Raw genomic sequence first — 27,836 nt, forward strand, 5'->3', positions numbered from 1 at the left:
GGGCCATCAAAGCCGCTGTTTTCAGGGTCAAGTCTTTGGTCTCAATCAGTTTTCTGAAATCCCCAGCATGCTCGATGCCCTCAATAAAAAAATCTCGCAGCATCTCACCCTGCATGCATCTGGGAACTTACATAGGCTCGCCAGTCGCCGGAGGTTTGCCACAAAATCTGGAATGCTTTGCCCTTCTCTCTGCCGGTGCATATAAAACCAGTGTCTCGCCATGTGCATGCTGCTCGCCGGTTTAAAGTGTTCCCCGATCAACTTACTGAACTCTTCAAAAGTCTTGTCCACTGGCTTATCTGGCGCTAGAAGGTCCTTCATCAGGGAGTATGTCCTGGACCCACAAACTGTCAGGAGATGAGCCCTGCGTTTGTCGGCCAAATCCTGTCCCAGCCATTCCTTAGTGACGAAGCTTTGCTGTAGTCTCTCAATAAAGTCGTCCCAATTATCACCAACACAGTACCTCTCGTCTGTGCTGCTAGTGGCCATGCTCACGTGGTTTAAATCCCAGTTTCTCGTCACCAATGATATGTGCTTACTATACAGTTTAAATGCAAACGAGGCCCATGCTTGAGAGAAGGTCACTCTATGACCTGCAACTTTTATTCCAGCACTGAAGTGATGAAGGTGGGAGGAGCTTCCCCTTTTATACCTGAAAGACCAGGTTAGGAGTGTCTCCCACAAGTTCACCACCTAGTGGTCAATGTTCTCACAGTGTACAACTAGTCAGTTTATACATGGGTTACAATGACAGTTAAATACATGACATCCAGTGTTCTAGGTTCTTGGTAGCTGGCTGTGGATCCTCCTGATGATAAACAGCCAATGTGAGAAATTATAGCCACACCGAGCAGTAAACTGGCACTACGCCCACGCCCTGATCTCAAAGGCAAGGGAGGCACTGAGCAGAGTGCTGGTGCTACCTTACAAGCTACCAGGCAACCTCCCAAGGTGAAGTTCTAAGGGCCAGGTCAAAGCTCCATTGCCAGAAGTCACATGGCTGGTCACTCAGCTGCAGTCGGTGCTAATTGCAGAAGGAAAGAGGAAGCTTTACCACATTAAGGGAGCCAGAGACAGTGAAGCGAGCAGAGCAAGGGTCCGGCCAATGACAGGACTCATGCGAGACATCAAGGGATGCATGGCTACCCAGACACTACAGGGCAAGAGCCCTGTAAGGTAAGTAGGTGAGTCAAAACTGCTAGTTGCCCTACCACAGTTAATCTCCCACAAATCCTGGGCATAGGAACAGGAAGAGAACCATTCAGCCTCTCGAGCCTGTTCTGCCATTCAATTATACTATGACTAACTAATATGTACCTTAAGTCCATTTACCCGCCTTTGATCCATATTCCTCGATACCCATACCTAACAAAAATCTGTCGATCTCAGATGGACACTACCTAGTTGCAGATGACGCCAAAATGTTCCCTTTGTTTTCCCCCTAAGACACCATATGGTTCTAAAAGTGCCAGCTGCCATCCAGTACTTCACCCAAATGTGTTGAGTCCAGTTGCTGAACATCAGCAGGCTATTCAGTCATGAAGAGCAATGCAGCCAAGCCTGATTGTGTCCTCACCTGACGTCCAAACATGCACCCTTTGCAGCTGTGCCACTGGACAGTGGTCATGAGCAGAGGCCCCAGCTGATTGACCCCTGCCCCCCAGAACATGAGCGCTGGGACCATTCGTGTCACTCTAACTGCTGCCACAGCTGAGGTCAGCTAATTCCCCACAGTGCAGGAACATAGGAACTGGAGCAGGCCATTCAGCCCTTCACGCCTGTTCTATCATTCAATTAGATCATGGCTGATCTGTACCTCAACTCTATTTGCCTGCCTTGGTTCCATATCCCTTAATACCCTTGTCTAACAGAAATCTATCAATCCAATTTTGACATTTTCAATTGACTAAGTCTCAAAAGCTTTATGGGTGAGAGAGTTCCAGATTCCCACCACCCTTTGTGTGAAAAAATGCTTCCTGATATCACCTCTGAACAGCCTGGCTCTAATTTTAAGATTATGGCCCCATGCTCTGGTCTCCCCCACCAGAGAAAATAGTTTCACTCTACCCTATCAAATTCTTTAAATACTACAATCAGGTCACTCTTTAATCTTCTTCTTTTTCTTATCAGTAGGAAACCTTTGTCATTGTTGCCAAATTAAGTAACTTAAGTAATTTAAGGGTTCAGTCATGCCAGTTGAGAACAGCACTGTGCCATGCTCCTCCTGTGCTATGTGGGAAATCAGAGACACTTCCAGTGTCCCTGACTACTATGTGTGCGGGAAGTGTGTCCAGCTGCAGCTCCTGACAAATCGCATTGCGGAAATGGAGCTGCAGGTGGATTCACTCTGGAGCATCGGCGATGCTGAGGATGTCGTGGATAGCACATTTAGAGAGTTGGACACACCGCAGGCAAAGGGTACAAAGGCAGATAGGGAATGGGTGACCATCAGGAAGAGCAGTAGTAGGAAGGTAGTGCAGGAGTCCCCTGCGGTCATCTCCCTCCAAAACAGATATACCACTTTGGATACTGTTGGGGGAGATGGCTCATCAGGGGAAGGTAGCAGCAGCCAAGTTCATGGCACCATGGATAGCTTTGCTGCGCAGGACGGCAGGGAAAAGAGTGGGAGAGCTATAGTGGTAGGGGACTCTATTGTAAGGGGAATAGATAGGCGTTTCTGTGGCCGCAAACGAGACTCCAGGTTGGTATGTTGCCTCCCTGGTGCAAGGGTCAAGGATGTCTCAGAGCAGCTGCAGGACATTCTGGAGGGGGAGGGCAAACAGCCAGTTGCCATAGTGCTTATAAGTACTAACAAAATAGGTAAAAAAATGGGATGAGGTCCTACAAGCTGAATTTAGGGAGCTAGGAGTTAAATTAAAAAGTAGGACCTCAAAGGTAGTAATTTCAGGATTGCTACTAGTGTCACATGCTAGCCAGAGTAGAAATAGCAGGATAGCTAAGATGAATGGTGCAAGAGCGAGGGATTCAAATTCTGGGTACATTGGAACTGATTCTGGGGGAGGTGGGACCAGTACAAACCAGACGGTCTGCACCTGGGCAGGACCGGAACCAATGTCCTAGGAGGGAGTGTTTGCTAGTGCTGTTGGGGAGGAATTAAACTAATATGACAGGGGGATGAGAACCTTTGCAGGGAGGCAGAGGGAAGAAAATGGGGACAGAAGCAAAAGGTTGAAAGAAGAAAAGTAAAAGTGGAGGGCAGAAAAATCAAAGACAAAGATCAAAAAGAGACACATTACAGCATAATTCTAAAAGGACAAAGAGTATTAAAAAAAACAAGCCTGAAGGCTCTGTGTCTCAATGCGAGGAGCATTTGTAATAAGGTGGATGAATTAACTGCACAGATAGCAGTAAACGGATATGATGTAATTGGGATTACGGAGACATAGCTCCAGGGTGACCAAGGCTGGGAACGCAACATCCAAGGGTATTCAATATTCAGGAAGGATAGATAGAAAGGAAAAGGAGGTGGAGTAGCGTTGCTGGTTAAAGAGGAGATTAATGCAATATTAAGGAAGGACATTAGCGTGGATGAGGTGGAATTTGTATATGTAGAGCTGCGGAACACCAAAGCACAGAAAACACTAGTGGGAGTTGTGTACAGACCACCAAACGGTCATAGTGAGGTTGGGGATGGCATCAAACAGGAAATTAGGGATGCGTGCAATAAAAGTACAGCAGTTATCATGGGTGACTTTAATCTACATATAGATTGGGCTAACCAAACTGGTAGCAATACGGTGGAGGATTTCCTGGAGTGTATAAGGGATGGTTTTCTAGACCAATATGTCGAGAAACCAACTAGAGAGCTGGCCATCCTAGACTACGTGTTGTGTAATAAGAGATTAATTAGCAATCTTGTTGTGCGAGGTCCCTTGGGGATAAGTGACCATAATATGATAGAATTCTTCATTAAGATGGAGAGTGACAGTTAATTCAGAGACTAGGGTCCTGAACTCAAAGAAAGGTAACTTCGATGGTATGAGACGTGAATTGGCTAGGATAGACTGGCGAATGATACTTAAAGGGTTGACGGTGGATAGACAATGGCAGACATTTAAAGATCACATGGATGAACTTCAACACTTGTACATCCCTTTCAGGCGTAAAAATAAAATGGGGAAGGTGGCTCAACCGTGGCTTACAAGGGAAATTAGGGATGGTGTTAAATCCAAGGCAGAGGCATATAAATTGGCCATAAAAAGCAGCAAATCTGAGGAATGGGAGAAATTTAGAATTCAGCAGAGAAGGAAAAAGGGTTGAATTAGGAGGGGGAAAATAGAATATGAGAGTAAGCTTGCAGGGAACATAAAAACTGACTGCAAAAGCTTCTACAGATACGTGAAGAGAAAAAGATTAGTGAAGACAAATGTGGGTCCCTTACAGTCAGAATCAGGTGAATTCATAATGGGGAACAAGGAAATGGCAGACCAATTGAACAAATACTTTGGTGCTGTCTTCACTAAGGAAGACACAAATAACCTTCCGGAAATACTAGGGGAATGAGGGTCTAGCGATAAGGAGGAACTGAAGGAAATCCTTATTAGTCAGGAAATTGTGTTAGGGAAATTGATGGGATTGAAGTTCGATAAATCCTCAGGGCCTGATAGTCTGCATCCCAGAGTACTTAAGGAAGTGGCCATAGAAATAGTAGATGCATTGGTGGTCATTTTCCAACATTCTATAGACTCTGGATCGGTTCCTATGGACTGGAGGGTAGCTAATGTAACACCACTTTTTAAAAAAGGAGGGAGAGAGAAAATAGGGAATTATAGATGAGTCAGCCTAATATCGGTGGTGGAGAAAATGTTGGAATTAATTATTAAAGATGCAATAGCAGCACATTTGGAAAGCAGAGACAGGATCGGTCTAAGTCAGCATGGATTTATGAAAAGGAAATTATGTTTGACAAATCTTCTAGAATTTTTTGAGGATGTAACTAGTAGAGTGGACAAGGGAGAGCCAGTGTATGTGGTGTATTTAGACTTTCAAAAGGCTTTTGACAAGGTCCCACATAAGAGATTAGTATGCAAAATTAAAGCATGTGGTATTGGGGGTAATGTACTCACATTGATAGAGAACTGCTTGGCAGACAGGAAGCAGAGAGTAGGAATAAACAGGTCCTTTTCAGAATGGCAGGCAGTAATTACTGGGGTACCGCAAAGTTCAGTGCTGGGACCCCAGCTATTTACAATATAAATTAATTATTTAGATGAAGGAATTGAATGTAATATGTCCAAGTTTGCAGATGACACTAAGCTGGGTGGCAGTGTGAGCTGTGAGGAGGATACTAAGAGACTGCAGAGTGACTTGGACAGGTTAGGTGAGTGGGCAAATACATGGGAAATGCAGTATAATGTGGATAAATGTGAGGTTATCAACTTTGGTGGTAAAAACAGGAGGGCTGATTATTATCTAAATGGTGACAGATTGGTAAAGGGGGAGGTGCAACGAGATCTGGGTGTCATGGTACATCAGTCATTGAAAGTTGGCATGCAGGTGCAGCAGGCGATGAAGAAGGCAAATGGATGTTGGCCTTCATAGCGAGAGGATTCGAGTATAGGAGCAGGGAGGTCTTACTGAAGTTGTACAGGGCCTTGGTGAGGCCTCACCTTGAATATTTTGTACAGTTTTGGTCTCCTAATCTGAGGAAGGACATTCTTGCTATTGAGGGAGTGCAGCGAACGTTCATCAGACTGACATATGAAGAAAGACTGGATCGACTAGGCTTGTATTCAATGGAATTTAGAAGAATGAGAGGGGATCTCATAGAAACATATAAAATTCTGACGGGATTGGACAGGTTAGATGTGGAAGAATGTTTCCGATGTTGGGGAAGTCCAGAACCAGGGGTCACAGTCTAAGGATAAAGGGTAAGTCATTTAGGACCAAGATGAGGAGAAACTTCTTCACTCAGAGAGTTGTGGGCATGTGGAATTCTCTACCACAGAAAGTTGTTGGGGCCAGTTCATTAGTTATATTCAAAAAGGAGTTAGATGTGGCCCTCACGGCTAAAGGGATCAAAGGGTATGGAGAGAAAGCAGGAATGGGGTACTGAAATGCATGATCAGCCATGATCATATTGAATGGTGGTGCAGGCTCGAAGGGTCGAACGACCTAGTCCTGCACCTATTTTCTATGTTTCTATGTTTCTATACTCAAGTGAATACAAGCCTAGTCTATGCAACCTGTGTTCATAATTTAACTCTATTAGCCTCGGTATCATTAGGACCTATTGGTCTCTATGGCTCAGTACTATAGCAAGCAGGATACACAGTGAGAACAGGTCAGTTTTCCATCACTAATAAAGTGGCATGTGCCCCTTTAGGGAGAGAGTGTGCACTCCATATTGTGGAAACAGAAAGTCTACTGGTGTGGATTCTCAGGAGTTGGGTTTGAAGACTTTCCAACATGTTGATGGATTTCCACAAATGTCAAGAATCTTGGCTGTCCCAAAACAAATTCCAATTAACAACAACTTCCATTTATTTAAATAGCCCTCCTATGGCCCTTGGTAGTGAGGCAGTTAGACAATAATGGACACTAAGCTATAGAAGGAGATATTGGGAGGCATGGCCAAAAGCTTGGTCAACGAGCTGTATTTTTAAGGAGAAGAGGGAGATGGAGAGTGAGAGGGATTTAGGGGAGGAACTGCAGAGCTTGGCGCCTAGGTAGCTGAAGCCACCAGCCAACAATGATGGGGTGAACGGCAGGGGAAATGCATAAGAGGGCAGAGTCAGGTGAATGGAGAGCCTGGAATAGTGGACAGGTGCATGGATGAGGGTTTATGCAGCAGATGGGCTGAGGCAAGGGAGGAGACGGGCGATATTACGGAGGTGAAAGTAGGCAGTCTGTGGGATGCAGCGGATACAGGTTCGGAAGCTCACCACAGGGGCAAATAGGATGCCGAGGTTGCAAACAGTCTGGTTAAACCTGAGACAGTGGCCTGGGAGGGGGACGGAAACTGGTAATGAGCCTGGGGTGTAGCTACTGAAAGGCACTCACAATGGTGCTGGGCTAATCTTTGATGTAAATAGACACACAGAACAAGAATGACTCTGACAGCACTGGATTGAACAGTAGTGATTGTCTATGAATTCTTAGCGGTAACATCAATGGAGAACAATAGTGAGATAAAGCTACCATATTAACAGTACAAGTGAATTACAATTTTAAGAGCAAAAGTTCTGAACAAAATCTGGCAATTTAGCAGACAGGCCTTCTGTAAGGGTACATTTGTTGATAGAAGAGGTCATGAGAAGCTAAACTTCCTTGTGCAAAGTGACGCGAATGTTGCTGAATATTTTTCCCAAGGCTTCATAGAAGGGGTCACAGAAGGTGTGAATGCAGAGGGAGTAGATCCTGCTGACGCACTGGATCTCGATCAGGTAGCTCTTGATGCAGGGCACAATGGCCCAGATGTGGCAGAAGGAGAGGCAGGCGAAGTAGAAACCCCAGAGCAGGGACAGGGGGATGCCGAAGATGGCAGATAGGATTCGGTAGCACCAGTACTTGGACACAGTAAAGGTTGTGAAGCTGGCTTTCCACACACCGTCCAGGCTGTTGGTCCCCTCGGGCTCCGCAATCACATCCTCAAAGTCCACCTACAGACACAACCAAAGTCACACTTTCAGACTCAACACCTCAAACACTGAGCCTCCCTTCATCCTTTATTGCTCTACAAATGAACGCTCTGGAAATTTGTGACACTTAATCAGACAGACAACACACAAGATCGGGTTGTTTGTTTTTTAAGTATTTGATGAGTTTTTGTGACAATTAAGATATGGGATGTTAGTTGAGGGAATTGGAACAGTTTTCCTATTTTTGTCACTAGTTAGGGGGAGAAATTTCCCTGGGAAATAGCAGATACTAAAGACCTGGCAATTAAGTTGTGTTTCAAATTTTAAAGTGTTTAAAATATGTAAAGGATTCGATAGATAGATAAAGAAAAATTATTTCCTCTGGTGAGGGAATCCAGAATGAGGCAACATAATAAAATTAGAGCTAGGCCATTTAGGAGTGAAATCAGGAAGCAGTTTTTCACACAAAGGATAATAGAAATCTGGAGCTGTGTAGGGGAGGACGAAAACCCCTCATTTTACCCAGAAGAAAAGGAGCTGTGGGATCTGCCTGTGCTGCAATAAAACAGAAGGCTAGTGTCCTGGAAGGAACAGAGAACCCAGATCCAGGTGTGCGACTGAGACGATGTGGCCTTGGCAGAGCAGTGATTGGATGGGGGAGGACCAATGGTGGGACAGAGTTAGCCCAAAGCAAGGGGCTTCAAGCCAATGGGAGAGCACTTGCTCGAAAACTGTGGGACTGACTCATCACCATTATCGGGCTATTGTCTTCCCCATGTTTACACCATTATTGGGAAATTATGCAGACCTTCAGAAAACTAGGGAACCCAAAACAAACCAAGGGCCCACACAATGGCTACAGGAGGCCCACACCCTGCCAACCCAATCAACACCTACTCAACCCTTGAGTAGGTTAACACTCTGAATGGTCAGTGGAAAAAACCCATGAAATCTAACACTGCTGCATTTTTCAATGAGAAGGATCGATTTCAGCATGAGAGGCGGACTGGATATCTGGCTATAAGAAGGGGGTTCTGACCCAGTGTGTGTGTGTTCTGCTCTCGTGATCCAGCAACCAGCAAGCCTCGCGACATAGAAGGAAGACCAGTGTCCGAAGACACCGAAGACAGAAGAAACAAACCACCAGACTGCAAAAGGCACAGTAGTGAGTACTACCTCTGGTCCCCAGAACTCCCAGCTCAGTTAGGTCAGGAAAGGTGGGAGGTTGGGCATTGTACTGCTAATACTTGTGTAAAAATGTTCGTTGTGTCCATTTAGTGGGATTTAGGGGGATTGTTTTGATGGTGTATTGCTGTGTGTTGAGATACACCTTGTGAAATAAATTGGAAGCTTAAAGTTCCTCTTGGAATCGCCTCGTCTCAGTTCTGTTGTATTACATCTCCTGATCGTGAGTCTTGTGTCAGAACAGTGTAAGGGAAGCCAGGAGCGCTTCAAAAACACTCAACTGTGTGCCACAGGCTAGGGAAGAAAGGGGTTAGGAGTGTTTGACACTCACAGGTGCCTCACAGGCTAGTCATAAGCTGTGGGGACGCACGAGTCTCAAAACCCCCTTCATAAGCTGTGGACACAGTCTCTCCAGGAGTGCTCTTGCAGCACTCAGGGTACCTCACAGGCCTGGCATAAGCTGTGAGGGCAGAAGCCCAGAGAGAGACACCAAAGGCACAATACTCCCTGAGAACCCCTTACAATTGTCTCCCCAAAAAGCTGTGGATGCTGGAGAATAATTGGAGCTTTCAAAGCTGAGATTGATCGATGTTTGTAACGCAAAGGTATTAAGAGCAGAACCAAGGTGGGTAGATGGAGTTAAGATACAGATCAGCAATGATCTAACTGAATGGCGGAACAGGCTCAAATGGCTGGATGGCCCACTCCTGTTCCTATGATCCTAAATTGTGGGACACATGGCTTTGAAACATATGATTTCTCAGAATGTGATTTTATTAGAAGATCACTAATTAGAGAGAAAAACATGCATTAAAAAAGAGTCAGTATCAAACTCTTCCAAATCAGGGATAGATGCAGAATAAATCTCTCTCCACTCTACCTAAATCTTGAGTGCATCCAATTTCCACACCCGTATTTTTTAAGGCCTGATTGAGACTGCCAATTTAACTGCAATTTGCAATAAATCATTAAATTACTGGCAGTGCTGTGCTGTCCTGAGCAAGCAGGAAGAGAGCCCTTCAATTAAAAGTCTAGATGGATTCAAATCCAGGTTCCAGGAGGTGAGAATACACTGTGGTAACCCATGGCCCACCCAGTGCTCTTAGGGGTGATCAAGATTTATTATTACTCATTCTCAGGACGTGGGTGTCACTGGCAAGGCTGGCATTTATTGCTCATCCCTAGTTGCACAGAGAAGGTGCTGGTGGTGAGCCTCCTCTAACTGAGTGGCTTACTAGGCCTCTTCAGGGCAGTTAACAGTCAACCACATTGGTGTGTGACTGGAGTCACATATCGGCCAGACCAGGTAATGGCAGCAGATTTCCTTCCCTAAAGGTCATTTGCCTTTTTACTATAGCTTTGTGCCCATTGTTACTGAAACTAGTTTTTTTATTTCCAGATTTTTTTTAATACAATTCAGATTCTCAATTTAACAGGGTGGGATGTGAATGTATATTCTCTGGATTATTAGCGCAAGCCACTGGACATCTAGTCAAGTAACATAACCACTACACTACTGCACCCCCATACTCCAAACTGGTGAAGCAATGAGGAAGCCACAAGTGGGAATGGGAATGATTTAGAATAAAATTCTTTCCATTTAACGCAGATTGATGCACGCATAGAAGGCAAGACCTCCAATTTGTCATACAAGTTGGCCCTCATCTTTCTTGCAGATGAAAGCTTCTGCATTCTTGAATATCCTTTTCATGGGAAGACAGCATTAAATTCATTAGCATTTATTAGGCCCAAGCACGACACATTTGAGAGCAGCCGTTAATAGTTAGCTTCACAACTGTCAGCTGTGGCACAGTGGTTAGCACTCGCGCCTCTGAGTCAGAAGGTCGTGGGCTCAAGTCCCACTCCAGAGACTTGAGCCTATAATCTAGGCGCATACTCCAGTGCAGTGATGAGGGAGTGCTGCACTGTTGGCGGTGCTGCCTTTTAGATTAAACCGAGGCCCCCGACTGCCCTATCAGGTGGATGTAAAAAATCCCATGGCAGAGGAGTTCTCCTGGTGACCTGACCAATATTTATACCTCAGCCAACAAGCAGGTTATCTGGTGATTTAATTAATTGCTGTTTGTGGGAGCTTGATGCTTAAGAACATAGGAACATGAGAAATAGAAGCTGGAGTAGGCCATTTGGCCTTCAAGCCTGCTCCACCATTTAACAAGATTATGGCTGGTCCTCTACCTCAACTCCGCCTTTCTACACTATCCCCATATCCCTTAATTCCTTTTTTCCCCAAAATGTATCGATCTCTGTCTTGAATATACTCAGCGACGGAGCATCCACAGCCCTCTGGGGTAGACAATTGCAAAGATTTAGAACTCTTTGAGTGAAGAAACGTTTCCTCCTCTCAGTCCTAAATGGCCGACACCTTATGATGAGACTGTGACCCCTGGATCTAGATTCTCCAGTCAGGAGAAACATTTTCTCAACATTAACCCTGTCAAACCCCTTAAGAATTTTATATGTTTCAATTAGATCATCTCTCATTCTTCTAAACTCTAGGGAATATAGGCCTGGTCTACTCAATCTCTCCTCACAGGACTTTCCCCTCATCCCAGGAACCAGTCTAGTGAATCTGTTTTGCACTCCCTCTAAGGCAAGTATGTCTTTCCTTAGGTAAGGAGACCAGAGCTGTACACAATACTCCAGTGTGGCCTCACCAATGCCCTGTATAATCGTAGTAGGAATTCTTTACTCTTGTACTCTAATCCCTTTGTAACAAAAGCTAACATTCCATTTGCTTTCCTAATTTGCTTGCTGTACCTGCATGTTAACTTTCTGTGATTCATGTACAAGGACGCCCAGGTCCCTCTGAATGCAAACATTTCCCAGTCTCTCACCATTCAAAAAATATTCTGCTTTTTTGTTTTTTCTACCAAATTTCTTCAAATTTCCCCGCATTTTATTTGTTTTGCAATGTTCTTGCCCACTCAGTCAACCTGTCTATATCTCTCTGCAGCCTCTTTCCTCACAGCTTATTGTCCCATGTAGAAGTGTTATATCATCAGCAAACTTGGATACGTTACACTCAGTCCCTTCATCGAAGTCATTAATATAGATTGTAAACACCAAGCACTGATCCTTGCAGTACCCCACTAGTTACAGCCTGCCAACCCAAAATAATCCCACTTATTCTTACTCTCTGTTTTCTGTTCATTAACTAATCCTCAATCCATGCCAATATATTACCCCCATGCCCAGGAGTCCTAATATTGCAAACTGGCTGTCACATTTCCTACATTACAACAGTGACTACACTTCAAAAGTACTTCATTGATGGTAAAGTGCCTTGGGACGTCCCATAGTCAAGGAAGGCGCTATAAAAATGCAAGATCTTTCATTCGTGGCTCTGTACAAAAGCAAAACAATCAGAATATGTCAAATCTCCCTCAGATTCTCAATGTGAAGAACCTTTTCAGTTCCATGCAGGGCCTGTAAATGTGTAGGAAGTATCTGAATGCAGCAGGTTTGGAAAGGGAGTAGCAATTCCAGGATGTTATTTCACCGTATGATGAATGTAAAACCATAGTGGTATGCAGGGTCATCCGCTGGGATCATTTTCATTTACGTGAGATCAGTTGCAGTTGTATGAATTGGGTTTAAAATTTAAACAAGCATCTAGGAACATAGGAGTAGGCCATTTAGCCCCTCGATCCTGTTCCGCCATTCAATGAGATCCTGGCTGATCGGTGACCTAACTCCATATACCCATCTTTCTCCCAAATTCCTTAATACCTTTGGTTAATAAAAGTCTGTCAATCGCAGATTTAAAATTAACAGTTCTCAACTGCCATTTGCAGAAGAGAGTTCCAAAAACTTCATTCCCGAAAGGTCTGGCTCTAATTTTTAGACTATGCCCCCTAGACCCCAACCAGCAGAAATAGTTTCTCTCTATAGAAACATAGAAACATAGAAATTTACAGCGCAGAAGGAGGCCCATTTCGCCCCATCGTGTCCACACCGGCCAACAAAAAGCCGCACGGCCCTTGGTCAGCAGCCCTAAGGGTTACACATAAACCTATGAACCATGACGGAAAGGAAAAGAGCACCCAGTCCAACTAGTCTGCCTCACACTATTGCGACACCCCTTATACTGAAACATTCAACACTCCACCCCAACCGGAGCCATGTGATCTCCTGGGAGAGGCAAAAAACAGATAAAAACCCAGGCCAATTTTGGGAGGAAGAATCTGGGAAAATTCCTCTCCGACCCATCCAGGCGATCGAAACTAGTCCAGGAGATTACCCTGGCCGTACCTACCCTATCAGTTCCCCTTAATATCTTGAAAACTTCAATCAATCACCCCTTGATCTTCTAAATTCCAAGGAATGCAACCTAGTTTGTGTATCCTCTCCTCATAACTTATTCCTTGGTGTCCGGGTATCATTCTGGTAAACCTACGCTGCGCTCCCTCCAAGACCAATATATCCTTCCTAAGGTATGGTGCCCAGAACTGCTCACAGTGCTCCAGGTGTGATCTAACCAGGGTTTAGTATAGCTGCAGCATAACTTCTACCCCCTTGTATTCTAGGCCTCTAGATATAAAGGCCAGCATTCCATTAGCTTCTTTGATTATTTTCTGGACCTGTCCATGATTTATACCCGTGGACCCCTTAGTCTCTTTAGACCTCCACTATTTCTAGCATTTCACCATTTAGAAAGTACTCTGTTCTATCCTTGTTAGGTCCAAAGTGGATGACCTCACATTTGACTACATTTAAATCCATTTGCCACAGTTTTGTCCATTCGCTTAATCTTTAAATACCTCTTTGTACTTTTATGCTTCCACCTGCCTGCCCATCGTCCCGACTCTCTGTCACCAGCCGCTCAGCCAAATTCCTAACCAGGTCAATAACTTGCCTTCAATTCCATGGGCTTCAACCTTAGATAACAGTCTCTGACAAGAGACTTTATCAAATGTCTTCTGGAGGTCCATATAAATAACATTCATAGACATTCCCCTGTCCTCTACTTTAGTCACCTTTTCAAAATATTCAATCAGGTTTGACCTATCCCTTGTGATCCTGTGATCAACTGAAAATTTTCAAGTTGTTCAGTAACTCTATCCTTAATTATAGACTCTAGTTATTTTCCGACAATTGATGTTAAGCTAACTGGTCTATAATTTCCTGGTTTACCTCTCTCAGCTTTTGTAAATAGCAGAATGATATATGCAATTATTGAATCTAAAGGAATGGTTCCCAAATGGAGAAAACTTTGGAAGATTATAGGTAGAGCATCTGCAATGTGCTCACCTACTTCCTTTAAAACCCTGGGATGGAAACCATTTGGTCCCGGGGATTTGTCACACTTTAGTACCATTATTTTCTTCATTACTTTATTTTGCTTACCTTAATTTTGGTGAGTTTCCTGCACCCGATTCAACATTAGTTTCCTTGGGATTTTCTCCACTGTTAATACTGACGCAAAGTAATTATTCAACATATCTGCCATTACCTTATGTTCATTACAATATCACCAGTATCAGATTTCAAAGGACCCACATTGCTCCTGACCACACTCTTTTTCCTAATATATTTGTAAAATTATTTGCATTGATTTTGATTCCCTTGCAAGATTCTTATCATACTCCTTTTTGTAGATTTTACTATCTGTTTTGTCAACTTTTGTTGTTCTCTGTATCTTTCCCAGTTACCAGAATCTGTGCCAGTTTTTGCATTTTTGTATGCAATCTTTTAGTTTTATGCTGTCCCTTACCTTTTTAGTCGTCCGGAAATCGGCACAGTCCCGGCTGAAAGACCATCAGCAGGCCGGGGCCACTGTAGAGAGCAGCGTGCGGCAGCATACCACTGCAGGGAACAGCGCGTGCTGCTGCAGGAGGGCGATCCCTGCGAAGCCAGGTCACTGATTGCAGTGCGGGCAGGCACAGCAGGAGGGGTGAAGGAGCAGCAAGAGTTTGTAGAAGGAAGTGACCGGGGACCAGGAGAGGCGTGAATCTGGGGCCCAGAAGAGGCGAGGGCCCAGGGGCAGCACGGGCCAGCCCACACTGCAATATGTGTTTGCGCTCGGTTTGTGCAGCAGAGCTGGTCTCCAGTTGTCTTGGGTAATCCTTGCCACTGGACCAAGACCTAGCTCTGTCAAGCCCATGTGGTGGCTGGTGTGCAACGGCCACCACACGTTAAAAAAATCCACGCACAGGCGTCTCCCACACTTCAAGATGTAGTTTGGGATCTGGAATATTAGGTCCTTCATTGAAACACCTGTGAACTCATCCCTTTTTGACATGGAAGCAAGTCATCCTCGCTTTGTAGGACCGCCTATGATGATGATAGTCGTCCATGGCTGTTTTTTTTGACAAGTAGAGCTCTTGCCCCTTAGGGGTATAAACTGGACTGTATGAAACTAAATTCTATTTTGAACACCTTCCAATGATCTTCTGTTGATTTACCCAGTTTACTGTGAACAGTCTCTGTCTCATCACATTTCTCCTTTTCAAACATTGCGTGGAACTCGATCATATTATAGAAAGAAAGAAATACTTACATTTATATAGCACCATTCATGACCACCGGACGTCTCAAAGCACTTTACAGCCAATGAAGTACTGTTGAAGCGTAGTCACTGTTGTAATGTGGGAAACACAACAGCCAATCTGCGCACAAGCAAGTTCCCACAAACAGCAATGAGATAATGACCAGATAATCTGTTTGTATTATGTTGATTGAGGGATAAATATTGGCCAGGACACCGGGGGATAATTCCCCTGCTCTTCTTCAAAATAGTGCCATGGGATCTTTTATGTCCACCTGAGAGAGCAGACAGGACCACGGTTTAATTCTCATCCTAACGACAGCACCTCCAGCAGTGCAGTGCTCCCTCAGCATTGCACTGGAGTGTCAGCCTAGATATTTTGTGCTCAAGTCCCTGGAGTGGACTTGAACCCACAACCTTCTGACTCAAAGGCAAGGCTGCTACCCACTGAACCACAGGTGACATGCTCGTTGAATGCTATTGGATAAATTTGCATTGTGAGGCTGTTAACTAAATCGGGCTCATTACTAAAGCTAATACATCCTGCCCCTTTGTTGGTTCTAGGACATATTGTTGTAGAAAACGAACCTGAACACACTCAAGAAATTCACAGAATTTCTGACATGAAAGATGTCAGAAAGGTGGTGAATCTAAAATATGGCAGATTTGGATGGACGTTTCACAGTGAGAAATGTAGTCAGACCTTTTTGTTAAAGAGCGAAATTCTACTTACCATGTCACTCCAGTATTGATATATCCGCACGCTCGGTCCTGGACTGGGTTAGACTGAACTGCTGCATGGATGATTCATTGAACTTTGGTGCAATGGGTTTATTAATTCCGCTATTTTTACCTGGAATTCATAACAACTGTGACCCAAAGGTGTTTTGTGGCAAATCAGGTTTCAACCAAATTGATGTTCTAACTCACAGCAAATCCTGTTCCCTCCTCACCCCTGTGCTTGCTGACCTACATTAGCTCCCGGTCCAGCAATGCCTTGATTTTAAAATTCTCATCCTTGTTTTCAAATCCCTCCATGGCCTTGTCCCTCCCTATCTCTGTAATCTCCTCCAGCCTTACAACATAAGAACATAAGAACATAAGAACAACCGTTTGAGATCTCTGCAATCCTCCAATTCTGGACTCTTGTGCATTCCCAATTTTGATCAATCCGTCATTGGCAACCGTGCCTTCAGTTGCATTGGCCTTAAGAACATAAGAACAGGAGTAGGCCATCTAGCCCCTCGAGCCTGCTCCGCCATTCAATAAGATCATGGCTGATCTGGCCATGGACTCAGCTCCACTTACCCGCCCTCTCCCCGTAACCCTTAATTCCCTTATTGCTTAAAAATCTATCTATCTGTGACTTGAATACATTCAATGCGCTAGCCTCAACTGCTTCCTTGGGCAGAGAATTCCACAGATTCACAACCCTCTGGGAGAAGAAATTCTTTCTCAACTCGGTTTTAAATTGGCTCCTCCGTATTTTGAGACTGTGCCCCCTAGTTCTAGTCTCCCCGACCAGTGGAAACAATCTCTCTGCCTCTATCTTGTCTATCCCTTTCATGATTTTAAATGTTTCTATAAGATCACCCCTCATCCTTCTGAACTCCAAGGAGTAAAGACCCAGTCTACTCAATCTATCATCATAAGGTAACCCCCTCATTTCTCGAATCAGCCCAGTGAATCGTCTCTGTACCCCTTCCAAAGCTAGTATATCCTTCCTTAAGTAAGGTGACCAAAACTGCACGCAGTACTCCAGGTGCGGCCTTACCAATACCTTATACAGTTGCAGCAACACATCCCTGCTTTTGTACTCCATCCCTTTCGCAATGAAGGCCATCATTCCATTTGCCTTCAGATTACCTGCTGCACCTGCAAACTAACCTTTTGGGATTCATGCACAAGGACCCCCAGGTCCCTCTGCACCACAGCATGTTGTAATTTCTCCCCATTCAAATAATATTCCCTTTTACTGTTTTTTTTCCCCAAGATGGATGACCTCACACTTTCCGACATTGTATTCCATCTGCCAAACCTTAGCCCATTCGCTTAACCTATCCAAATCTCCTTGCAGCCTCTCCGAGTCCTCTACACAACCCGCTTTCCCACTAATCTTAGTGTCATCTGCAAATTTTATTGCACTACACTCTGTCCCCTCTTCTAGGTCATCTATGTATTTTGTAAACAATTGTGGTCCCAGTACTGATCCCTGTGGCACACCACTAACCACTGATTTCCAACCGGAAAAGGACCCATTTATCCCGACTCTCTGCTTTCTGTTCGCCAGCCAATTCTCTATCCATGCTAATACATTTCCTGACTCCGCGTACCTTTATCTTCTGCAGTAACCTTTTGAGTGGCACCTTTTAGAATGCCTTTTGGAAATCTAAATAAACCACATCCATCGGTACACCTCTATCCACCATGCTCGTTATATCCTCAAAGAATTCCAGTAAATTAGTTAAACATGATTTCCCTTTCATGAATCCATACTGCGTTTGCTTGATTGCACTATTCCTATCCAGATGTCCCGCTATTTCTTCCTTAATGATAGTTTCAAGCATTTTCCCCACTACAGATGTTAAACTAACCAGCTTATAGTTACCTGCCTTTTGCCTGCCCCCTTTTTTAAACAGAGGCGTTACATTAGCTGCTCTCCAATCCGCTGGTACCTCCCCAGAGTCCAGAGAATTTTGGTAGATTATAACAAATGCATCTGCTATAACTTCCGCCATCTCTTTTAATACCCTGGGATGCATTTCATCAGGACCAGGGGACTTGTCTACCTTCAGTCCCATTAGTCTGTCCAGCACTACCTCCCTAGTGATAGTGATCATCTCAAGGTCCTCCCTTCCCACATTCCTATGACCAGCAATAAGTTAATAATTAAGCTCTGGAATTTCCTTCCTAAACCTCTCTGCCTCTCTACCTCTCCCTGTCATCCTTTAAGATGCTCCTTATATCTCCTTATGTGTCCTAATATGCCGCCATTCAGATAATATTCTGCCTTCGTGTTTTTTTCCCCCAAAGTGGATAACCTCACATTTATCCACATTATACGGCATCTGCCATGCGTTTGCCCACTCACCTAACCTGTCCAAGTCACCCAGCAGCTTCTTAGCATCCTCCTCACAGCTCACACCACCACTCAGCTTAGTGTTATCTGCAAACTTAGAGATATTACACTCAATCATTAATGTATATTGTAAAGAGCTGGGGTCACAGCACTGAGCCCTGCAGCACTCCACTAGTCACTGCCTGCCATTCTGAAAAGGACCCGTTTATCCCGACTCTCTGCTTCCTGTCTGCCAACCAGTTCGCTATCCAGGTCAGTACATTACCCCCAATACCATGTGCTTTGATTTTGCACATCAATCTCTTGTGTGGGACCTTGTCAAAAGCCTTTTGAAAGTCCAAATACACCACATCCACTGATTCTCCCTTGTCCACTCTACCAGTTACATCCTCAAAAAATTCCAGAAGATTTGTCAAGCATGATTTATCTTTCATAAATCCATGCTGACTTGGACCGATCCTGACACTGCTTTCCAAAGGCGCTGCTATTTCATCTTTAATAATTGATTCCAACATTTTCCCCACTACTGATGTCAGGCTAACCGGTCTATAATTACCTGTTTTCTCTCTCCCTCCTTTCTTAAAAAGTGATGTTACATTAGCTACCCTCCAGTCCATAGGAACTATCCAGAGTCGATAGACTGTTAGAAAATGATCACCAATGCATCCACTATTTCTTGGGCCACTTCCTTAAGTACTCTGGGATGCAGACTATTAGGCCCCGAGGATTTATCGGCCTTCAATCCCATCAATTTCCCCAACACAATTTCCCATCTAATAAGGATTTCCTTCAGTTCCTCCTTCTCACTCGACCCTCGGTCCCCAATTATTTCCGGAAGGTTATTTGTGTCTTCCTTCGAGAAGACAGAACCAAAGTATTTGTTCAACTGCCTGCCATTTCTTTGTTCCCCATTATAAATTCCCCTCAATCTGACTGCAAGGGACCTACGTTTGTCTTCACTAATCTTTTTCTTTTCACATATCTATAGTAGCTTTTGCGGTCAGTTTTTATGTTCCCAGCAAGCTTCCTCTCATACTCTATTTTCCCCCTCCTAATTAAACCCTTTGTCCTCCTCTGCTAAATTATAAAATTCTCCCAGTCCTCAGGTTTGCTGCTTTTTCTGGCCAATTTATATGCCTCTTCCTTGGATTTAACACTATCCTTAATTTCCCTTGTTAGCCACGGGTGAGCCACCTTCCCCGTTTTATTTTTACTCCAGACAGGGATGTACAATTGTTGAAATTCATCCATGTAATCTTTAAATGTTTGCCATTGCCTCTCCACTGTCAACCCTTTAAGTATCCTTTGCCAGTCTATTCTAGACAATTCACGTCTCATACCATCGAAGTTACCTTTCCTTAAGTTCAGGACCCTAGTCTCTGAATTAACTGTGTCACTCTCCATCTTAATAAAGAATTCTACCATATTATGGTCACTCTTCCCCAAGGGGCCTCGCACAAGATTGCTAATTAGTCCTTTCTCATTTCACATCACCCAGTCTAGGATGGCCAGCCTCCAGTTAGTTCCTCGACATATTGGTCTAGAAAACCATCCCGAATACACTCCAGAAAATTCTCCTTCACCACATTGCTACTAGTTTGGTTAGCCCAATCTATATGCAGATTAAAGTCGCCCATGATAACTGCTGTACCTTTATTGCACGCATCCCTAATTTCTTGTTTGATGCTGTCCCCAACCTCACTACTACTGTTTGGTGGTCTGTACACAACTCCCACTAGCGTTTTCTGCCCTTTGGTATTCCGCAGCTCCACCCATACCAATTCCACATCATCCAAGCTAATGTCCTTCCTTATTATTGCGTTAATTTCCTCTCTAACCAGCAACGCCACCCCACCTCCTTTTCCTTTCTGTCTATCCTTCCTGAATGTTGAATACCCGTGGATGTGGAGTTCCCAGCCTTGGTCACCGTGGAGCCATGTCTCCGTGATGCCAATCATATTATATTCATTATTTGCTGCCTGCACAGTTAATTCATCCACCTTATTACGAATAATCCTCGCATTGAGGCACAGAGCCTTCAGGCTTGTCTTTTTAACACACTTTGCCCCTTTAGAATTTTGCTGTAATGTGGCCCTTTTTGCTTTTTGCCTTGGGTTTCTCTGCTCTCCACTTTTATTTTTCTTCTTTGTATCTTTTGCTTCTGCCCCCATTCTACTCACCTCTATGAAGCACTTTGGAATGTCTTAATAGCTTGAAGGTGCTATATAAATGCAAGTTGTCATTGTTTTTGTCAGGCTGACAGATGGTTGTTAACAGTTTGATCAATTGGAGACGGTATCCATTATTGTTGAGCTCCTCACTGCAACTTTTCTTAAATTGCTGCTATTTTCCACATTGAGTAAAATGTGAGCTGTTATGTGCAGGTTATAAATGTGAGTTGTATGGTCAGATTATTAATGCTGGAGCTTGGCTCAATTACTTTGGGGATCAGGGAGATATTTAACGAAATACCGCGGGCGTTTCGCGGCGGCGGTAACCAGTCATGCCCCACTCCACCTGGTCGCACCCCGCGCCACTGGTACCGGCAATGACAACGGCATCACCGCGTGCAGCGACCCGTTTTCGCATCGGGGCGAAAATTCGATAGCGCTCCGAGGCTGCGCCGGGCGATACCCACGACAGCTTCAGGGACGCGTATCGGGCTGTAGGCCGCTCACGGGGTGAAAATTAGTGGGGAGGTGGGGAATCGAAAAAGAATTGTCCAACTTACCAGTGGTGACCTTCTTCCTTCTCGATCGTGGGGTCCGTGCCGCGATCTTGCAGCCCGGCACTTTGCTTGTGGGGCAGGCTGCTGCCGCAGCACCCCGCTCCCTCGTCATCATCATAGGCAGTCCCACGAATCGAGGAAGACTTGCTTCCACTCTAAAAGTGAGTTCTCAGGTGACTGAACAGTCCAGTACTGGAATTACAGTCTCTGTCACAGGTGGGACAGACAATCGTTGAAGAAAAAGGAGGGTGGGGAGTCTGTTTTGCTACTCTTTCCTTCCGCTGCCTGCGCTTGTTTTATGCACGCTCTCGGCGACGAGACTCGAAGTGCTCAGCGCCCTCAAGGATGCACTTCCTCCACTTAGGGCGGTCTTTGGCCAGGGATTTCCAGGTGTTGGTGGGAATGTTGCACTTTATCAGGGAGGCTTTGAGGGTGTCCTTGAAAGGTTTCATCTGCCCACCTTTGGCTCGTTTGCCATGAAGGAGTTTCGAGTAGAGCCCCGCTCCCTTGTATTCCAGGGATGGCCCCGTTTCTTGGCCACAGATGAAAGGGAGGGCCGGTCTACGCGGCAGCACTACATGCCCCACCGCGCCCCTCTCTACCCCCTCCATGCCGCTCGGGCCCCACTGAGCAAGTCGAGCGCAATATTGTGCGCTCCAATTGCTCTCAAGGGTGCTATCCCCAATATAGGTAGCGGGGCGGGACTTCCACGCCTGCCTCAGGAACTCCCACCTCACGGCTGTTACCGCCCCCAAACGGGGGTGTACGCAATCTCACCCCGTAGATGAACAAAACACCGCACATTAATTTAAATACAGATGCAGAGGGTCGATTCCAGCAGTGCAAGTCGATGGCTGTGCACGTGCAATGATCTTAGATTGCTCCCAAGATTGCACTGTTTGGTGCTGTACAATTCGGGCATTAGCTCCCACTTACATGAATCAAGGACGGCAGCTTTCCTTCCCTAAAGGAGATGAGGAAATCTGTTAGGTTTTTACGACAATCCAACAGCTTCATGGTCACTTATAAGGATACCAATTTTTATTTCCAGAGTTTTTTCCTTAACTGAATTCAAATGCTGAATATAAAATGTATTTTTTTTAATTCGTTCCTGGGATGTGGGTGTCGCTGGCAAGGCCAGCATTTATTGTCCATCCCTAATTGCCCCTGAGAAGGTGGTGGTGAACCCCCTTCTTGAACCGCTGCAGCTTAGGTTCTACTGCATCGTAAGCATAAAGCTGGTTACTCCAAGTGTTGCTTGTTGCTAGGCTCCCCAAACATCAGTGAAAGTGCTGAGCCTCAGCTCCGAAAACAGAAGGTTCACGGGGGTCAAGTTGCAGCTCAGCCAATCAGTGGCTCCCGCCCACCCGGGCTGGACAGGTTCCCTCAGCACTCTGCTATGCCGTTGGGCACGGCACTGTGCATGAGTGAAACATTCCATCAGAGCAAGAGATAATCCTGATCATTTGGCTGACTCTGAACTCTGCCATCTGCCAGGCAATCCCTCTGTGGCATCAATTTGCCTCACCCACCACCCACCCCCAACCCCCCGTGCCCCTCCCCACCCGATAAATGCTGTGCAGAATGCCCCACTGGACATGAAAGATGAGCCTGCCAGTGGATTAAACATTGTGGCCTTCGTGTATTTTTGTCCTGCCTGACATTAGAAGGCACTCGGGTATGGTGGCCTGGTGGTTATGTTACAGGACTAGTAGTAACCGATGTGAAGTCTTGAACTAATAACCCAGAGAATGTGAATTCAAATCCCACTGTGAGGGTTTGGAAATTTGAATTCAGTTTTAAAAAAACATTTGGAAATAAAAAGCCGGTGTTACTAAAAGTGACCATGAAGCTGTTGGATTGTTGTTAAAATCAACTGGTTCACAAATGTCCTTAAGGAAAGGAAACCTGCCGAACTTATCCGGTCTGGTCTATAAGTGACTCCAGTCCCACACCAATATGGTTGAATCTAAACTGCCCTTTGAGGTGGCCTAGCAAGACACTCAGTTGTATCTCCATCTTCTCAGGACAATTAGGGATGAGCAATAAATGCCGGCCTTGCCAGCACTGCCCACATATCGACACTGAATTTTTTTTAAAGTCAGGTTTCAGTAGCAGCCCTCTCATACCTCTCCCACATGATCATAGAATGATATAGCACAGAAGGAGGCCATTCAGCCCATCGAGTCTGTGCAGTCTCTTTGAAAGAGCAATCCAATTAGTCCCATTCCCCCAGCTCTTCCCCCGTAGCCCTGCAATATTTTTTCCTTTTCAAGTATATATCCAATTCCCAGATTGGATCTGCGTCCACCACCCTTTCAGGCTGTGCATTCCAGATCACAACAACATACCTCTAGTGTGAGCCTGGTTAATGATCACCAAGTGACGAATGAGCAATAAAGGCTCAAAATTCAGCGGCTTCCAATAGTGGTTGTTGGACAGGGACAGGGTGTGGAAAGTGTTCTTTTTCTCCTGCCTAACCCAGGGACAACAAGGCCACTGAGAACCCAGACCAGGGACCAACTTGGCCTACATGGCTCAGCATCAGACCACGTGGTGTCTTTATCGAACAAACTTAATTCTCGCATTACAACCATGATTACTGAGGCCGGTCAAGTGTTTCATTTCAGCTGAGGGTTGGGGCAGCATTCGGGCAAAGAGGCTCTCATTGTGTGGATATAATATAAAGGGTCAATTTAACCCCACCCAATGGGTTTCGGGCAGGCGGGGCGAAGTGGGTGGGCAGAGGAGATGTATTCAGTGCAAAACACACTCACTAATCTAAGTTGGTGGCCTGAAGGATTTTAACTCTGGGCCTTGTCTGCACACCGCCAGTCTGATGCACGCCTGAAATGGGCAGATCATCATCATAGGCAGTCCCTCGAAATTGAGGAAGGCTTGCTTCCACTCTAAAAGTGAGTTCTCAGGTGACTGTATAATCCAATATGGGAATTACAGTCTCTGTCACAGGTGGGACAGACAGTGATTGGAGGAAGGGGTGGGTGGGGAGTCTGGTTTGCCGCACGCTCCTTCTGCTGCCTGCACTTGTTTTCTGCATGCTCTCAGCGATGAGACTCGAGGTGCTCAGTGCCCTCCCAGATGAACTTCCTCCACTTAGGGTGATCTTTGGCCAGGGATTCCCAGGTGCCAGTGGGGATGTTGTATTTTATCAAGGAGGCTTTGAGGGTGTCCTTGAAATGTTTCCTCTGCCCACCCGGGAATCGCTTGCCGTGTAGGAGCTCCGAGTAGAGCGCTTGCTTTGGGAGTCTTGTATCAGGCATGCGAACAATGTGGACCGCCCAGCGGAGCGGAGAAATAGGCAGCTGTTCAGCAGGCGGGAGGGGAGGTTTGGGCGGCTGGTCACCGCTGGTCGGTACAAGAGCAAAGCTTGCGGCGAAGAAGTGTGTCCCCAGAAGCGGATATCGGGAGGGCCACAGGGCAGGTGGGGAAAGTGCAGCGCAGGGAAGGTCACCGCTTTCCTTGTGGATCTCGGAGGCTGCAATCATATTCCTCCTGGCTCCACAAATTCAGTTTTTCACTTACCTTAGAGGGCCTCTTCTGTCTACAGACCAGCTGCAGACCTGCTTCAACCTGCATAGCAACAGGAGGAGGCCATGAGCCCCTCAAGCTATTTCAATTAGATCATGGCTGATCGGTATCTTAACTCCATTTACCTGCCTTGGTTCCGTAGCCCTTAATACCCTTACCCAACAAAAATCTGGCAGGAAAGTTGTAGTAGATTCCCTGTTCGTGCCACAGTTAAAATGCAATCGGGGTCCCATTGAAGTCATGAGGCCCCCACCTGCTTTAGGCGTGCTCCACATCCGCCTGCAGAACCCAGCAGTTTAAAATAGGCATCACTGGGAAAGGGTCGGGTTCTGAGCGGGTTAAGTAACTCCCTCTCTCGTGACCATCTGCCCGCCCAGTTTCCGTCAGGCGCGTAGGGTTAAAATCGACCCCACAGCTCTTGAAGTGTTTGCAAGCAAATAAAGGAATGATTTAACAATGCAGTGACACAAATCACATCAGCGAATCATCCTCGTGCAATAAAATTAGCAAAATGGCGCAAGGCAATTGTGCCTTTCTGCAAACCTGACAAACAGCTGCTCACTGCCAGCTTCTCATGGGCAATTAGGGATGGGCAATACTTGCTGGCCTTGCCAATGATGCCCACAGCCTAGAACAAATAACAAAATACTCAGCTGGTCAGGCAGCATCTGCGGAGAGACAAAGGTCAAATCAGTCGATGTTTCAGGCCTCGAGACCCTCCCTCAGGACTCGTGCTTGCCCAAACCAGAAAGGATGCTGAGTACTGCTTCACCAGTCTGTGCCTCTGGTTATTGGATTGTGTGTTCAGATCGACTACACTCATGATCATTTCCAAACAGTATTTGAAAACAATTTACGAAGCATAGATCTAAGTTTTCAGGTTCTCGATTGATGAGTAACCAGTTATTCTACACATTAGCTAGTGTTCATTCCACTCTGTATCCATCAATTCATCCTTAAGCATGTTCAATTCCTTGAATCTGGAATTCAATTCAGACCCCATTGTTGACCCTTCTCCAACTTTTCATCATTGGTGAGCTGCTTGAAATCACAAGTCCTCTTCCAGTGCGGTTATGTACAGTATTCTGGACACCGAGATGCATAAATGGGAGCGGAGCACTGAAGCCAGGCTATTGTGGCTCAGTGGGTAGCACACTTGCCTGAGTCAGAAGGTTGTGGGTAAAGGCCCCATTCCTCAACAGTGACTTGAGCACAACATCGAGTCTGACACTTCAGTGCAGTCCTGAGGGAGTGCTGCACTGTTGGAGTTACTGTTGTTTGGCTGAGATCTTAAACTGAGGTCTCAGGTGGACGTAAAAGACCCACAGTGCTATTCTGAAGAAGAGCAGGAGTCCTAGCTAATATTTATCCCTCAACCAACATCGCTAAAACAAACTATCTGGTCATTATCACATTGCTGTTTGTGGGAGCTTGCTGTGCACAAGTTGGCTACCGTGTTTCCTACATTACAACAGTGACCACACATCAAAAAGTACTTCATTGGCTGTAAAGTGCTTTGAGACATGCTGAGTCTTTATTTGTTTAACCTGAGATGTTTTTTTAAGGCTTATTTTCTGAAATACCTCTCAGGTATCCATTCAATCAGCCAATAGTTTGAGGCCACTGGCACATGTAGGATATTCAATTGAGTTTTTTTTTTACAACTGCGGCCAATATCCAATCTCATACCGTACTACAGTAAGTGCAATTCAACCTAGAATCTGTACATTCATAACAGGTTAAATATAGAGCGGGTATCAACACCTCGGGCTCGGGTTATTTAAAGCAGGGACGCACTTAAAGCGGTAACACTTCCCAAAAAAATGATGGGAGCGGGGAGGAAAACAGACGAGTCAACCAATTGTGCAGTCTAACACTGTGGATTTTTAGCGCATTATTTTTTAGAATTTAAACTAAACTTCAAGGCACGAGTGTGTGATTTAAAAAAATATTTAATGCAGCAACTTTAAATGCCAAAGATGTGGACAGTATAAGGGACGTGGATTATTGGACTGTGAGCATTTTGAGGATAGCTCTACACCGAGTCATTCGTTTTGGTGTTAAAGGGAATAAAACGATCCCACGGCATGCACGTTACAAAAGAAAGGGCGGGGGGGAGTACCTTTACCACATCCTCGTTGATGCGGTTGGGGTCCCGGTTGACCAGATCGATTTCTTTCGTGATTCCGCCTTTGAACTTCTGCTCGGCGCTGTTGGGTTTAGTCTCAGCCATGATCTGCAAAAAGTTTACCACCACTCAAATGACTTGACTGTTCGGCCGCAAGTGACGGGGAATAAAAGGTATTTGTGGTGGTGGGGAAAGCAGATTTCTCAACTTCCCCCAGTGTAGCCACACCCTGGATATCAGTCTGACATGGCAGCAGGCTCCTCTCAAACTACTGTGAGGTCTGAGAGAAATGATCTACAGCCTGCTGTCACACCAGCCCCTGGCATTCCTCACAGCCAGATCCTATATTTCAGAGAGGCATCCATTCCTCTCACGCCACTGACACCATTATAGGACATTCTCTCTCACTGTTTTAATAATAACACTGTAGTCCAAAGGCAGACGTTCAGTCATGGATTCTTCGACTGATGCCTGTCCAGAGCGAAAAGAGGAGCGAGAATACAGCCAGCAAACTACCTCGGGAAATCTATCCCAGAATGGGGAATGTTAGGGGATTGGCTGCTGGGCATTGGGTATTACCTAAGATTATATAGGATATACGGCATAGAAACACACCAGTCCATGCAGGTGTTAGGAGCCTCCTCATCTAAATCTATCCGCATAACCCTCTATTCCCTCTTCCATCATATGCTTCTCTATCCTCCCCTTAAATGCATCTGCACTTGGGTGCTGGTTATTGGGTACTGGGCATTGGGCATGGGTATAGGTTATTGGGCAACGGGTATTGGGCAACGGGTATTGGGCAATGAGTATTGGGCAACGGGTACTGGGCAATGGGCATTGGTCAATGGGTATTGGGCAATGGGTATTGGGCAACAGGTATTGAGCAATGGGTATTTGGCAACAGGTATTGAGCAATGGGTATTGGGCAACAGGTATTGGATGCTAGGTATTGAGCAATGGATATTGGGTGCTGGGTATTGGGCAACAGGTATTGGGCAATGGGTATTGGGTATTGGCAACAGGTATTGGGCAATGGGCATTGGGCAATGGGTATT

General features: G+C 45.4%; 1 protein-coding gene across 1 annotated transcript; it reads right to left on the reverse strand.

Annotated features, from left to right (window-relative positions):
* Positions 1-570: 570 nt before the first annotated feature.
* Positions 571-27,447, reverse strand: cav3 (caveolin 3). The gene is made up of 2 exons (XM_070895751.1): positions 26,773-27,447; positions 571-7,622 (listed from the first exon to the last, which is right to left on the reverse strand). The coding sequence occupies exons 1-2, from the start codon at positions 26,881-26,883 to the stop codon at positions 7,281-7,283; spliced, it is 453 nt and encodes a 150-aa protein (XP_070751852.1). The 5' UTR covers positions 26,884-27,447; the 3' UTR covers positions 571-7,280.
* Between the last annotated feature and the right edge of the window lie 389 nt (positions 27,448-27,836).

The sequence above is a fragment of the Pristiophorus japonicus genome, chromosome 12 (assembly GCF_044704955.1).
Source record: "Pristiophorus japonicus isolate sPriJap1 chromosome 12, sPriJap1.hap1, whole genome shotgun sequence".
In the NCBI taxonomy this organism is placed as follows: domain Eukaryota; kingdom Metazoa; phylum Chordata; class Chondrichthyes; family Pristiophoridae; genus Pristiophorus; species Pristiophorus japonicus.

Bases quoted from the DNA above. Each gene is read 5' to 3' on its own strand.
- cav3 (XM_070895751.1), bottom strand. From the start codon at position 26,883: ATGGCTGAGACTAAACCCAACAGCGCCGAGCAGAAGTTCAAAGGCGGA. The intron at 7,623-26,772 runs GTACTCCCCCCC...TTGTGTCTGTAG, and splicing joins TCAACGAGGATGTGGTAAAG to GTGGACTTTGAGGATGTGAT.